The sequence below is a fragment of the Calliphora vicina genome, chromosome 4 (assembly GCF_958450345.1).
Source record: "Calliphora vicina chromosome 4, idCalVici1.1, whole genome shotgun sequence".
NCBI classification, from domain to species: domain Eukaryota; kingdom Metazoa; phylum Arthropoda; class Insecta; order Diptera; family Calliphoridae; genus Calliphora; species Calliphora vicina.
The window spans coordinates 16,529,729-16,544,107 of record NC_088783.1 but is presented as its reverse complement, the minus strand read 5'-3'; the positions used below and the strand labels follow the sequence as shown (position 1 = coordinate 16,544,107).

The window sequence follows — 14,379 nt, the reverse complement described above, 5'->3', positions numbered from 1 at the left end:
TTCACCAGAAGCTTTAGTGAGCAATCAGTGTGCTTCAGCGGCACTTTTTTCAGATTAAAGAAGTAAAGCAAAACTTCTCGCATATGGCGATTCGTTGGTACAAAATTCGATATTTTCGAAGCAAAATTTGCTAAGTGATTATAAATAACTGATATCTACCCTTCAAAATTACATACAAGTTATTAAAAGCAAAAACAGCATTTTTAAGTCATTTTATTTTTCTCCATTACCCCTCTTGGGAGCATTTGGCTTCCACAAAGCATCTTCCATCTTATACGATTTGTTTGCAGTTGTTTTTCGCATATTTCCCATGTAAGATTGCACTCCTTGTTATTGGAGTATCGTGGGTCTTCATGTAGAACCAGACTGTTGTTATTTTTGTATCAGTTCCGTTAAACGGTTGTTGTTCCTGCTAAGTAGGTGATTGGTCTGCTGTAGCGGGTCCAAGGATACATGTAGGATGTTGCCATAAGATCCAGCCTATTGTTATTTTTATTTTTGCCTTGTGTCAGTTTCATTAATCGGTTGTTGTTCCAACTAAGTAGATAATTGGTCTACTGTAGCTGGTCTAGGATAATGGTGTTGCCATCTGTCGTTGGCTAGAAACAACGCCCTCTGTGTATATGGTGTAGTGGTGGGGAACCTTGCTAATTCAATACTTTGATTCCTACCTTTTTTCCCAGGGTGTGGTGGCGAGCTGCCTGACCTTTATCATGATGTTATCCTCTCTTCTTGGATGGATTGTTTAGAGGGGAGTTAATTTTAAAAACTCGAAAACCATGATGAAAATTTTTCGTCCTCTGCCAGGGATCGAACCTGGGGTGCTTGGTTTTGTAGGCAAGCACTTTAACCACTACACCATGCCGCCACATTTTTTAAGTCATACACCCAATAAATTTCTAACCTAATTTCATGGCGATCGGTCCATAATTGATCATGGCTGCCATACAAATCTCTCTTCCGAGTTTTCATGAGTATTCACATAAAATTCAACAGAAATAAGTTTCACATTGAAATAAATCTTACTCTTGTTAATTGTTAATTAATTGGTCATAGCTCCCATAAAAGGCACTCACAAAAAAAAATTATTGAAATTTTAAAAGAAAAGTATTTTTGCCCTACCATATAATAGGTCGGGTTTTGACCGACTAGACTTGCTCACTTGATTTAATTTAAAAAAAAATTCCATTTACAGGAACGCGATTCAGCACGTTCGGCCAGTACACATCCCGCGGATAGTACCATAGCATTAACCATACATCAACCATTATATCCGCCAGGACGTATAATACACATTATACGTCATCATCCCAGAGCCGATGAGTAAGTATTTGTATAATTTCACTTTTTTTCACAATTCGACACTTTTTACTTTTCTAAATAAATATAATGCTTTTTGAAAAAAGAAAACATCAACAACAACAACAATAAAATTCTTAATTTGCCTTTTTTTATTTTCAATATATTTATTTATGCCATACAAATTAAAATTGCTAAATAATTTAATTACAGGAAAAAATATGACAGAGGTTGGAGGTAGGATACGATCTATACAATATATACAACATACAGCTACTACATACAATAAATACCATTACCATATTATTGTATTGTATTCTTACTATTTTTTTTTTTTATTATTCTCAACTCATTTTATACTCCTAGTCCTTGTTTAATAATTTACCAACCAAAAAAAAAAAAAACAAAATAATAATAATCGTGGAAAGATAGTGTAATTGCATGATTTATATATATTTAGAACAACAATACGAAAACAAAACAAATATGAAAATTGTTTAATGCATGTGAAAGTTTTAGTATAGATGAAAAATGGATAAATATAAATCACAAGAAATAAGGAAGAGGACTGTAGAAAAAGCTAGTAAATAGAAATTGCAATATTTTTCATAATACCATACGAGGTACCCATACGCTACGCATTACTACAAACTGTGATCGTTCCCACTACAATTGGATCTTCGTTACGGAACGATCCGAGTCTCACTCGGCCAAATATTGTCAACTCACCCACAGCTGTATGCCTTTCGAAGACAGATTTGTTACAGTAACAACTTGTATTACCATTAGAGTTTTTCACGGGAATTCCCGGGAATTCCGCAAAATGTTCAATCCCGAAATTCCTGGAAATTTTGCGAGAATTCCCGGGAATTATTTTCCTTAGTTTTATGTGATTTTTTTGAACTTGATTTTCTCTAAAAGAAGCTTAAAGCTTAAAAACTAATGCAAAAGATTCATACAAGAAAAAAGATTCAACCCAAATAGACCAATACCAAGTTCATAATTCAAAATATTACAAAAACTCATGAATTTCACAGCTGTCACAGAATTCTAACCCATCGAAAGTGTAGTTTTTTCAGTATTTTGCTTTTTCACAAAGAGTAAAACTAAAATTTTTGGAATAAAACCACCTTCCGTGGAATTGAATTTTGTTTAATATTATTGGGTTATCATCAAGTTTTAATTAACATATTTCCTCAATTTTTGATTTAATAAGCAAAACAATGCAATTCAAAATTAAAAAATAAAATATTTATTTTACAGAAATAATTGGAATCTAACGTAGGTAGAACAAAATCTAATGGAATTGCAGCCATTCCGATACAAATGACAAATGTTGACAAGTTTGTATATAACCAAAATTAGAAATCCTGTCAGTTTATATTAAATTTTTAACGAAGTCTACGTTCTTAAAATTGAATAATTAGTTCTAGGCGGGAATTACCGGGAAATGAAATTCCCGGGAAATGAAATAGTGCGGGAAAAGATTACCATACACAAAGTTTCTCAATATTTGGACAAAAAAAAGTGGCGCAACTTTGTTTCCAATACAACTCAACTCTTCTTGGTTTCAATATTCCGGACATACAACTATAGAAGTCCAATATGTTGCCTTGCACAAGATGGTTGTTCAAATAGTAAGGGAACAAAGGTATATTTCATGTGTACAACACAACAATCTCAATTTTTGTTCCCCACTTTACACCCGAGACCATCGCGGACAGCTAAACGCCGAAAATTTTCCAGCTAAAGTCGACGAAAATAAAAAAAATCGTAAAATTTTGGAAATTTTTACGTTTTGAATCATAATTATTTGAGAGATTTTTAGAGTCGGCAACCGCCGCCGTAAAATTTATTCGTCGCTAGTTTTTGTTCCACACCATGATGTTCTTGAACCTCTCGGTAATTCTGATCAATATGAGCCCTTAGCGCCAAATTATCGTAAGCGACATTTTCTATATTTTTTTTTATTGCAAAAATTAAAATTTTATGGTCCGACTGATGTTTTAGCGTTCTCAGAATATCAAAATTGTTAATAACTTCAAAATTATAGAGGGTAAGATTTTATCGTAAGTCAAAGTTTACATTTTACAGTAAACGAATTTTATCGTAAGCGACACATAGTGGTATAGAAAAAAAAGAGGGACATAAATCTGTAACTACTAAATGGTTAGATTGGTTTGAATGAAATTTCACATGCGCAAAGAAGAAGTGTTCTCGAGTTTAAGCTCTTAATGCAGACCTCATGGGCCCACCAGGGCCGCGACCAAGGGTCCTCAAAGTAGGACACCTCGGGTATATTACATTTTTAAAATTATCTTATTTCTTCGTTTGTGTTCCGATTTCAAAAAAATTACACACATAAAATCTTTTCATCGAGTGCTACAAAAGACCTAGTCGTAGCTATCAATTGTCTCTTATAGCTTAGGAGATATTCGCATTTGAAAATTAAATGTTCAACATTTTTACCCAACCTACTCCAGTTTGTTTATAACAGCGTATCCAAATATTTTCCGATTTTCTCCAGTTTTCCTTCATTGGACTAACAACATACGTATGTGTCAAATAAAAATGAACTTTTTAAAAATAATGACTAAGTCCAAAGTTATATGCATTTGAATTTAAAATATTTTGAAAAGCCGATTTTTCGCTAATTTTTTGAGAAAAAATAACATTTTTTCTTTTTAAGTTATCGCAAAAAATTTCTAAGAGGATATATAAGGAAATTATACTTTCTGAAAGCTAAGTTTTCATAAAATATTTTAAATGAAAAAAAATTCAAAATTTTTGTTACCGAGGGGACCAGGTCCATTCAAAAAACACCTATTTTTTATGTAAAATTAAACTTTAGTGCAAAAATTCTAAAATCGCATATTCGATATCAAAATATAATAACCGATTTTAGATGGCCCAATATGCTTTTAATTATTTTGTAAAGGATTCCGATAACTCCCAGGGTCGGAGTTAGATATTATAGCCAAAAAACTAAAAATTTCCATTTTTGTGATTTAAAATTCGTTTTTATTTTTCTATTTTAAATAGAAAATTTTACATAACTGTGAAACTATTCATAAATAAATATTTTATTTCAATTCGAAAAATTTGTATCTATGCAAAAATTCAATAAAAAAATATTTTTTGTCATATTTTTCAATAAAGTATTCCATGAATTTTTAATTGTCAAAAGTTATAAATATTTTTGAAAAATAGACAAATAGCTTGAACGAAATTATAATATATAGTACCATTTCCAACTCTTTTTCGCGCTCTGAACTTCGTAAGAATTCAGGGACAAGTCCAAATGAACCAAGGCCTATTTAATGTCTTGTAGGGCATCAACACAATACGATAAATACAAAGTAAATATTCTCGAACCTCATCAATTCAGATCATTGTACCATTTCCCTCTCCTTTTCGCTCTCTGAACTTCGTAAGGTTTCAGGAAACAACTCCAAAATGTTCAAGTTGTATCTACGGATTTCTTTAGGCATTTCTATTAGAGACTTTGTTTCTTGTACAATAGTGACAATTCCACTTATGCTGGGGGGAAAAAATCCGGATTTGATCAGACGTGAACAATTTCAATTAGATCCAGAGGGAAAGGTATTGAATACCTGACGTACAAGTAATAATAAAACGAATTCTTCGATTGCCAAAGTACTGAGACGGAAAAAAATACATGTTCTTACCGCTATTAAGCAGTCAGTCCTTCGTTAAATAAGTAAAGGATAATGCTAGTTCGACAAATCCTACTATTTAAATTAATACCCAATCATTTACTAAAATCGCTTCCCTATTTCCTAACCACTGTATATGAGAGACATGCTAGGCCTCCTATAGGAGAGGTTATTATCAAGACATTTGACAGCATCTGGCATGGTGCACTTTTATGGATTTTCTTAGAGATCGAACTATGCGAGTGGTTTTAGTTGGATTCTCATCAAACAAGTTCAAAGTTAAGTTAGATATAACGCAAGGGACCATTATTTTAAATGAATAAATTCACTTTTATCGATACATATGGATTTTTGCTTCGGTAATAACTCCAGATTTATATCCAACCTTCTCAGAGATCGCACTATTCTAGTTGTTGTAGATGGGTTCTTTTGAAACAAGTTCAATGTAAATTTAGGGATGCCGCAGAACTTTGTTATTTCTGCTAATTTAAACATGAATGAATAGCTAATTGAGGATGCTGTGACAATATTTAAATCGCTCAAGAGAAAAGGTTCGATTTCACTGACTCCAACGTGCGACAGATCATACTGCTTCATCTTTGTTTATGGGTGGTGCAAATATTATGAAATTAAGAATTCAGTGTGATGTCCGCTGGATTAAACAAATCTTCAAGTGTCTGAAGACATGCTTCCATCTGATATCCGTACAATTTACACATCCGAAAATTTAATACAACTCTAATGTATGGCCGAATATCTCAATATTCTTTGGAAATGTGTCGTTTCTGAAACTCGAAGAATCTTGCAAAACACAAATTTTACAGGAGAAGGTTTTTTATGATTATTTTGAAATTTATACATAAAATTAAAAATGTTATGATGCGATATTATATGATTTCGTTCAAGCTATTTGTCAATTTTTCTATTGTCTATTTATAACTTTTGACAATTAAAAATTCATGGAATACTTTATAGAAAAATATGACAAAAAATGGTTTTTATTGAATTTTTGCATGGATAAAAATTTTTCGAATTCAAATTAAAATGAAATAGTTTTTAATGAAATTTCACAGTTATGTAGATTTTTTCTATTTAAAATGGAAAAATAAAAACGAATTTTGAAATTTATTATCAGCAATCCCGCAATTCCCAAAAAAGTGTTGAAAAATTCCAAAAATGCTAATTTTTAGTTTTTTGGCTATAATATCCATACCTGGGTAGGGGTTGTCGGGACCCTTTACAAAATAATTAGAAACATATTGAGCCACCTATAATCGGTTACTATATTTTGATATCGGATACGCGATTTGAGAATTTTTGCCCTAAAGTTTTATTTTACATAAAAAATAAGTGTTTTTTGAAAGGACCTGGTCCCCTCGGTAACAACAATTTTGAAATTAGTTTTCCTTTAAAATATTTTATCAAAACTTAGCTTTCAGAAAGTAGAAATACCTTATACATCTTTTTAGAAATTTTTTATATAACTTAAAAAGAAAAAAAGTTATTTTTTCCCAAAAAAATAGCGAAAAATCGCTTTTTAAAAATTGTTTAAATTCAAATGCATATAACTTTGGACTTAGTCATTATTTTTAAACAGTTCTTTTTCCATTTGACACATACATGTGTTGTTAGTCCAATAAAGGAAAACTTGGATACGCTGTTATTAAAAAACTGGAGTAGGGTGGATAAAAATGTTGAAAATTTAATTTTCAAATGCGAATATCTCATAAGCTATAATTGATAGTTACGACGAGGTTTTTTGTACTGCTCGATGAGAACATTCTACATGTATAATCACCCTTATTCTATTTGGCGTCGTCGACATCGTTGTCAATATTGAGTCAAAAAATGGTATATGTTTCTCCGATATCGATAACAATTGGAAACTTTTGACAGAATTTTATACTTTTATAAGTCGTGTTAAAGTAGAAAACGCTGTCAAAAGTTTCCAATTGTTATAGATATCGGCGTAACATATACCATTTTTTGACTCGATATTGACGACGATGTCGATGACGCCAAATAGAATAAGGGTGAATGTTTTTGAAATCGGAACTCAAACCAAGAAATAATATCGTTTTAAAAATGTAACATACCCGAGGTGTCCTACTTTGAGGGCCCTTGGTCGCGCCCCTGGTGGGCCCATGAGGTCCACGTTCAAAACTTAAACTCGACAACACTTCTTCTTTGCGCATGTGAAATTTCATTCAAACCAATCTAACCATTTAGAAGTTACAGATTTATTTCCCTCTTTTTTTTCTATACCACTGTGTGTCGCTTACGATAAAATTTGTTTACTGTAAAATATAAACATTGACTTACGATAAAATCTTACCCCCTATATTTTTGATGTTATTCACAATTTTGATATTCTGAGAACGCTAAAGCATCAGTCGGTCCAAAAAATTTAAATTTCTGCAATAAAACAAAAATTTTAATAATGTCGCTTACGATAATTTGGCGCTAAGGGCTCGATATGTTCTTCAATCACAACTCATGCATTTGTGAACGAACGTGTAGCCCACTTTAAATTTAGGAAAATTCAAATCGAATATCTACAGACACTACTTCAACTATCCTCACTCCCTACATCCTCTCATAACATAATTTTATAACTCCAACACAAATGAATCTGGTTTGGCTGTGTGGTTTTCTAATATAGGGGTTATATGGCGGGGTAGGATCAATTATGAACCGATCCTCACAAAAGTTCGTAGTCCAATTCCATCACGATATTAATTATTATAAGATAATTATGATTGTTCAAGTCATTTTTTGAGGGGGACCTTGTATGGGTACTAGGGACAAATGTTGCTTAATTTTCGCCATACTTTACTGTATAATTTCATAGTTCTTAGAACTAAGTTGTGCAACATTTTATAAGGATTATTGCATAATCAACTGCTCAAACAGTATTCCAAGTAGGGTTCTATAAGTCGATTGTTCGATTATTCGAACAATCGACTTTTTGCTGAAAAAAGTCGAAAAGTCGAAATCGACTTTTTGGTCGGAAAAAAGTCGAACAATCGATTATGTTATCTCAAAAGTCGAATAGTCGATAAAAGTCGAAAAAAGTCGAATAGTCGATAAAAGTCGAAAATAGTCGATAAAAGTCGAAAATAGTCGATAAAAGTCGAATAGTCGATAAAAGTCGACTTTTTAGATTGTTAAAAAAAATTTAATTGCAACATTATACTAAAACTATTGCAATTTGGTATACTTGCATTTTTTGTAGTGTATGCTAATATAAATAATAAATTAATGTTTATAAATTAAAGCTTTTTTCTACACAACATTCTTCTAACTATTATCGCCTTGATAAATTTCATTTTTATTGCTAAACATTACAAAAGGCGCATCAATAAATGTAGAAACTATGTATTTGTTACAAGAAATGGTAAAAAGTTGAAAAAAGTCGAAAATAGTCGGAAAGTCGAAAATAGTCTAAAAAATTCGAAAAGTCGAAAAAAGTCGATTTAACTAAAAAGTCGAAAGTTCGAAAAGTCGACTTTTATAAATTACCAAAAGTCGAAAGTTCGAAAAGTCGACTTTTTAAAAAACGAAAAAAGTCGAAAGTTCGAAGAGTCGACTTTTTGTTTCAGCTATAGAACCCTAATTCCAAGGGGACATTTGTATGAGGGCTAGCTAGGTGCAATCATAGACCTATATTGCCCAGTAAATACCAAATAAACCTTAACAACAGAGAGTATTTGTGCAAAAATTTCAGTCAGCTAGTTGGGGCCCTATCGTGTTTTAAACAGACAGATCGACTGACGGATGAACATAGCTAAGTAGTCTTATGAGGATCCAGAATATGGTTCTTCAACAAATGTTTTAATTCAAAATTGTTAAAAATGGAATGGCTGGTGGGTATACAAATTTACATCGGTATTATGATAACTCAAAATATAAATAGTAATCGTGGTATTTAATTTTATCTTGAGGAATTACTCAAAACAGTTGGTATTGTTCCTTTTGTATACATTTGTTTCCATTTCAGTCATTATTATGGGTTTCATACAGGCATTATTTGCAAGTCTTATCATGACGGTTGTTCATTTCATAAACCATTTACCAGTTACATATATAACATTGTTTCAAACAAGAAAAAACCTAATATTTGGTCAAGGAATAAATTCATAAGGATATGATCTAGTTAGGCCTAGATTATACAGATCTGAATCAGCTTCAACGACTACTGTAGAAGCTGTCATAATGAAGAAGAGGAAGAGACTGTACACACGTCCTGAGACTGACAAACCTGAGGGAATGCATCCTCGGATTTCCATTCCAATCATACTTTAATGAGCTATCAAGGATAAATCTTAGACGAATCTAATCCTTCATCAGAGAATCTGGTTGGTTTAACTTGGAGACAACGGAAGTATTGTAAATATCCGTATATAAATGGACCCAAGTAAGCTGCTAAAGAGTGACTGTCCATGGAAACTAACCTTGATCTTCTGGGTAGTTTATACCGTAGATATCTATTTGTTGAAATTACACAGATCTGAATCAGCTGGGTCCAGAAATATGGCAATAGAAAACAAACAAAAGAAAATGTCAAAAAGGGTTGGAAAGAGGGACAAATATATATCACACTCGCTGCCTATTGAACATATTATATTTTTCTCTCGCTCTGCATTGAAAAGTGGTTGTATAACGTCAAAATAACCTGTCATTTGTTTCATATCTGTAATAATCTGTATAGTTAGGGTATCAATGAAAAGTATTTTCCCACATTTGACACTTTAAATGTCAAATTTGCATCATATTATATATTGTTATAAAGGAGGAAACAAAATCAATTTCACTGATAAGCTTTTGGCCATTATTATGAATACACAACAATGGATTTATTATAAACTATTTTAAGGTGTTAAAATACATTTTTCATTTTATATTTGTCTGCATGATTGTGTTTATATGTTATATGTGTTTATAAAAATGTGTTAATTCTGTGTTGCCCACTTAAAACCCAACAAAAATTAGTAATAATCAATAATTGAAATTTTCTCTTGTATGTTTTGTTTTCTTCTAGAAATGTTTTAAAAAGTCGAGAACCTGTTTATCAGGCCATTTGGGCTGATAGCATTGACTTTGATGAGGTGCTAATATCACCGGTAATGCTGCAAGATCATATGCCGGACAAAGTATTGGCTGCTCTAAAAAAGGTAATTTCCGATGCTACCGAAGACAGTACATCGGTTAATAGTTCATACAATTTAAATGCTCATGCGTAGTCAGCAAGCAGTAACCTTGAGAGCTTGAGAGCTTCAATGTAAATCAAATTTCTAAGAACAAGAAATTTAAATGCTTTAATTGTTTGAAAATTGTACATGAACTAAAATGTATTTCATATGTATTAATACTTATTTATCTATTTATTTAATTACTTAACTACTTAATTACTTGTATCTCTTTAATTTTAATTATTTATTTAATTACATATGCACATACATATATGTACTTATGTATAATTGTTTATTATTTTATGTAAATTTCTCATTTATTTAGTTGTTAATTAAAGATTACATTTATATTTTTGTTATTGTCATAGTTTAAGACATTAAAAAAAAGAAAGTCTGAAAATAAATATTTTTTTTATTATAATTTTGTAAATGCACTTTTTATTTTTGTTTTCTTTTTTGGCTTTTGTTTGCTTTTATTTTTTGCAATAAACGTAAATAAACTCATCCTTAGCCTCCATAATTATAGATAACACAGATTACACAGATATGAATCAGCTGGTTCCAGTAATATGGCAATAGAAAACAAACAAAAGAAAATGTCAAAATGGTTGTGGTTTGAAAAAAGGGACAAATAAAGATCACACTCAATGTCTATTGAAAATTGTATATTTTCTCTCGCTCTGCAAACCACAACCATTGAAAACTGGTTGAAGAACGTTAAAATAACCTACGGTTCGATATTACTTTTTTGAGAACTGTCATTTGTTTCATATGTGTAACCCCCTGTCTATACCTGCTAAAATTTTATCATGATAAACGTCAAAATGATTGTCAAGATAAAAAATTATCAGGTATAGTCTCCATTTATTAGTTGTTGTAACAGTTCGACTGTATCCGATTGTTCTTTCCTGTAATTATAAGAGTGAATATTTTAATTATTTGTGTTGATGTCAGTAGGTGGAAGTGGGAGCTGGAGAAACTGCGCCACCTCAGTTGGTCTTAACCACAGGTCTATGGGGCGCAAATTTGTAGACCTGGTGGGACAATTAAATAAATGTATTGTATCGTGAGGACTTTGATGACAGGCGGGGCAACGGTTTAAAGTGCCAGGAACGATACGTTCTCGGTAGCAGTTGAGGAAACTGCACCAACCGGCTCTTAATTGTGCTAATATAGTTCTTGTATGCCTTGGTAATAGTCTCTCACAATCCGATATCGCAGGGGGTGTTCATTTAGGACTCTGTTGCATGTGTAGCCATTAATGGCTTCAGTAACCGCCGTTTGATGCAACAATTTCCGAGCACTTGCAATAGACAATCTGTCGACGTCCGATGGTATGACGTCTTGGATGTCGCTGCGAAAGTGTCGAAAGTCCATCCGGATGTGTCGGGGAAGAGGATCCTGCATCAGAATCTGATGGTTGGGGTGACTCGGCAGATGGCATGCCAACAGGAACTGTCTAGTCAACAACACATTATGTTGTCTGACCGACAGTAACCTGGTCTCCTCATGTAGATGATCCACATTCGTCATCTTGACACAACCGGTTGCGATCCGGAGAGCATTATTTTGGGCCGTTTGTAAACCTCGCCATTGGGTGTCACTGAGGAAAGAGGTCCATACTGGGGCAGCATAGTTGAGAAGAGAGCGACCAATTGCCTTGTATGTCGCTACAATCGTCTCTTTGTTCATGCCCCAAGAGGTGCCAGCTAGAGCTTTAAGGACCTTGTTTCTATTTTTAACCTTTTGGTTGATGTAGGTTGCGTGCCTTGAAAAGTGAAGGAGGCTGTCGAAGACTACCCCTAAAATTTTCGGGTTTTGAACCGTGGGGATAGTTCGACCTTCGACTGAGATGTTGAGCGCCGTCCTTACTTCTTTAGTCCAAGAGGTGAAAAGGGACACCGAGGATTTCGGAGCAGATAACCTGAGTTTGCGTTCCTGAAAAAAGTCTGTTATGGTGGCCAGGTATCGGGTAATTTTGGCACTTATGTCGTCGATGTTGACACCTGATGAAATAATAGTGCAATCATCTGCATACGACACCATAGAGACATTTGGGGGGGGTTCAGGTAGCTTGGCAAGATATATGTTGAAGAGCATCGGTGATAGTACTCCTCCTTGTGGCACGCCCATCTTTATCTTGCGGTATTTTGATTTCTGGCCTCTGAACTCGACAAACGCATGTCTTCCACATAGATAGTTGGCTATCCAGCGTTTGACATCATTTGGGAGTGTGGAGTTCACGATGTCATTAATCAGTATCGAGTGATCGACCGTATCGAATGCCTTGGATAAATCCAGTGCGGCGACGATGGTACGTTGACACGGTCGTTGCTGATTGAGGCCATTGGCGATATGGGAGGTTATCTGAGTTAGAGCCGTTGTTGTGCTATGCGCTTCCCTGAATCCATGTTGATGTGTGGCGAGCGGGAAATGCTCTTTCAGGGTGGGTAATAGTAGGGATTCTAAAATCTTTGCTATTGGTGACAATAAGGAGATGGGGCGGTATGATTCTCCTAGGGTAGCTGATTTTTTCGGTTTTAGAATTGGGATAACTCGAGCCACCTTCCAGATATCTGGAATCACCAAATGGTGAATCGAGAGATTCAGAAGGTGGGTGAGATATTCCAGACCTACTTTACCGAGCTTCTTTAGCATTATCATTGAGATACCATCCGGACCTAGAGCTTTAGAAGGTTTCGATTTGGAGATAATGAACTCGACTTCACGGGAGGTGAAGGAGCGTGGCTGAGGATCTCGAGTAAGATTCTTAGTTCTCCGAACTATAGTCCTTTTGGTCCGGCTCTGCGTGGCGGGGTGTTCTATAAATTGCCTGCAGAATTGTGTTGCGCATTTCTTGGCATCTGTATGTTGCAAGTTATTAAACGCAATAGCAGCGAGGATTTGATTTCTATTATTGTTTCCAGTTAGACTTTTGATAGTAGACCATAGCGATTTAGAGTCTGTTGAGCAATGATTCAGGTGGTCCAACCATTTGTTGCGGCGATGTTCGTCGACGATAAAGTCAATTTCAGCCGTCAACTGCTCAATTTGCTCATTAGCTGGATTGCTAGCACGCAGGAGATCGCGTTCCTGAGCCAATCGTGCTGCCTGTGATGGAAAATTTGGTCTAATATTTGGTATTCTTCCTGCGGGGATAAAGCGCCTTACCGCCTGAAGGACTATCTTTCTAAAGATTGCTTCACCCCTTCTGGCACATGTGGGGGGCGGCAAGTGACGTAGTGTATCGTCTATGTAGTTCGTAAAGCTGAGCCAGTCAGCTTTGTTGTAGTTAACGAACGTGCGCTTATCTGGCTCCACAAAGTCGCTAGACTTCTCTACTGTGATCAAGATAGGGATGTGATCGGAGTTTAATGCCGTTTGGGCTTGCCAGGTGGTATGGGCAAGAAGCGACATGCAGACGATGGAAATGTCTGGGGAGCTTGAACATCGAGCAGTTATTCTCGTAGAGAGGTCTTCGTTAATTGCAGCGAAGTCCGAGTCGTCTATCTGGTCTGATAATGAAATACCGCGTGGATCGTTTGGTAGCTGGGAGTACCAACTCTCGTGGTGAGCATTGAAATCACCAAGTATTATTCTGTTATCTCCTTGCAAAAGGTGTGCTATGCTGGGATGATAACTAGTCCCAATGCTGTTTACGGGTGGAATATATACATTGACAATTTCTAACTCAATATCTCCAGTTTTTATTGAGATGCTCATTACTTCCAGGTAGGGGTCAGGAGAGGGGGAGGGGGGTGGTACTGTCAACGTATAATTGACGCTTCGCTTTATGATAAAAGCAAGGCCACCACCATGATCACGTTCCCTGTCTTTCCGAATGATGTTGTAATCACTGGAAGCCGAGAGTCTACAATCCCTGGTTAGCTTCGTTTCTTGAATGGCGGCAATGAGGATGTTATTAACATGCATAAAATTGGTGATTTCCACGACCTTATTTCTAAGACCATTACAGTTTAACTGCATGATCTTAAACGATACTTGGGAATCCCCGATATGCAAAGGCCGCCGGGTATGGTGCTGATGGGGTGGTATATTTAATATACTTGGCAGTTGAGGTGGAGTTCTCGCCGGGGTTTGTTGTTGTAGTAGAGGCAGATGTTGGGGTGTCTGCACAACACTGTGCGGGGTGAATTGCACAGGTGTGGCTGGGGTGGCAACTGTCGCCGGGGGTATGTTTATGCAACAGG

At 34.8% G+C, this 14,379-nt stretch overlaps 1 protein-coding gene across 1 annotated transcript in view; it reads left to right on the top strand.

The window, feature by feature from the left end:
* The window catches only part of inaE (inactivation no afterpotential E), a 49,599-nt gene that overhangs the window by 30,679 nt on the left and 4,541 nt on the right, over positions 1-14,379 (top strand). The window contains exons 11-12 of the mRNA XM_065507479.1: positions 1,196-1,323; positions 10,018-10,218. Of these exons, the coding sequence (XP_065363551.1) occupies positions 1,196-1,323; positions 10,018-10,218 (329 nt within the window). The remainder of the gene's footprint in view (positions 1-1,195; positions 1,324-10,017; positions 10,219-14,379) is intronic.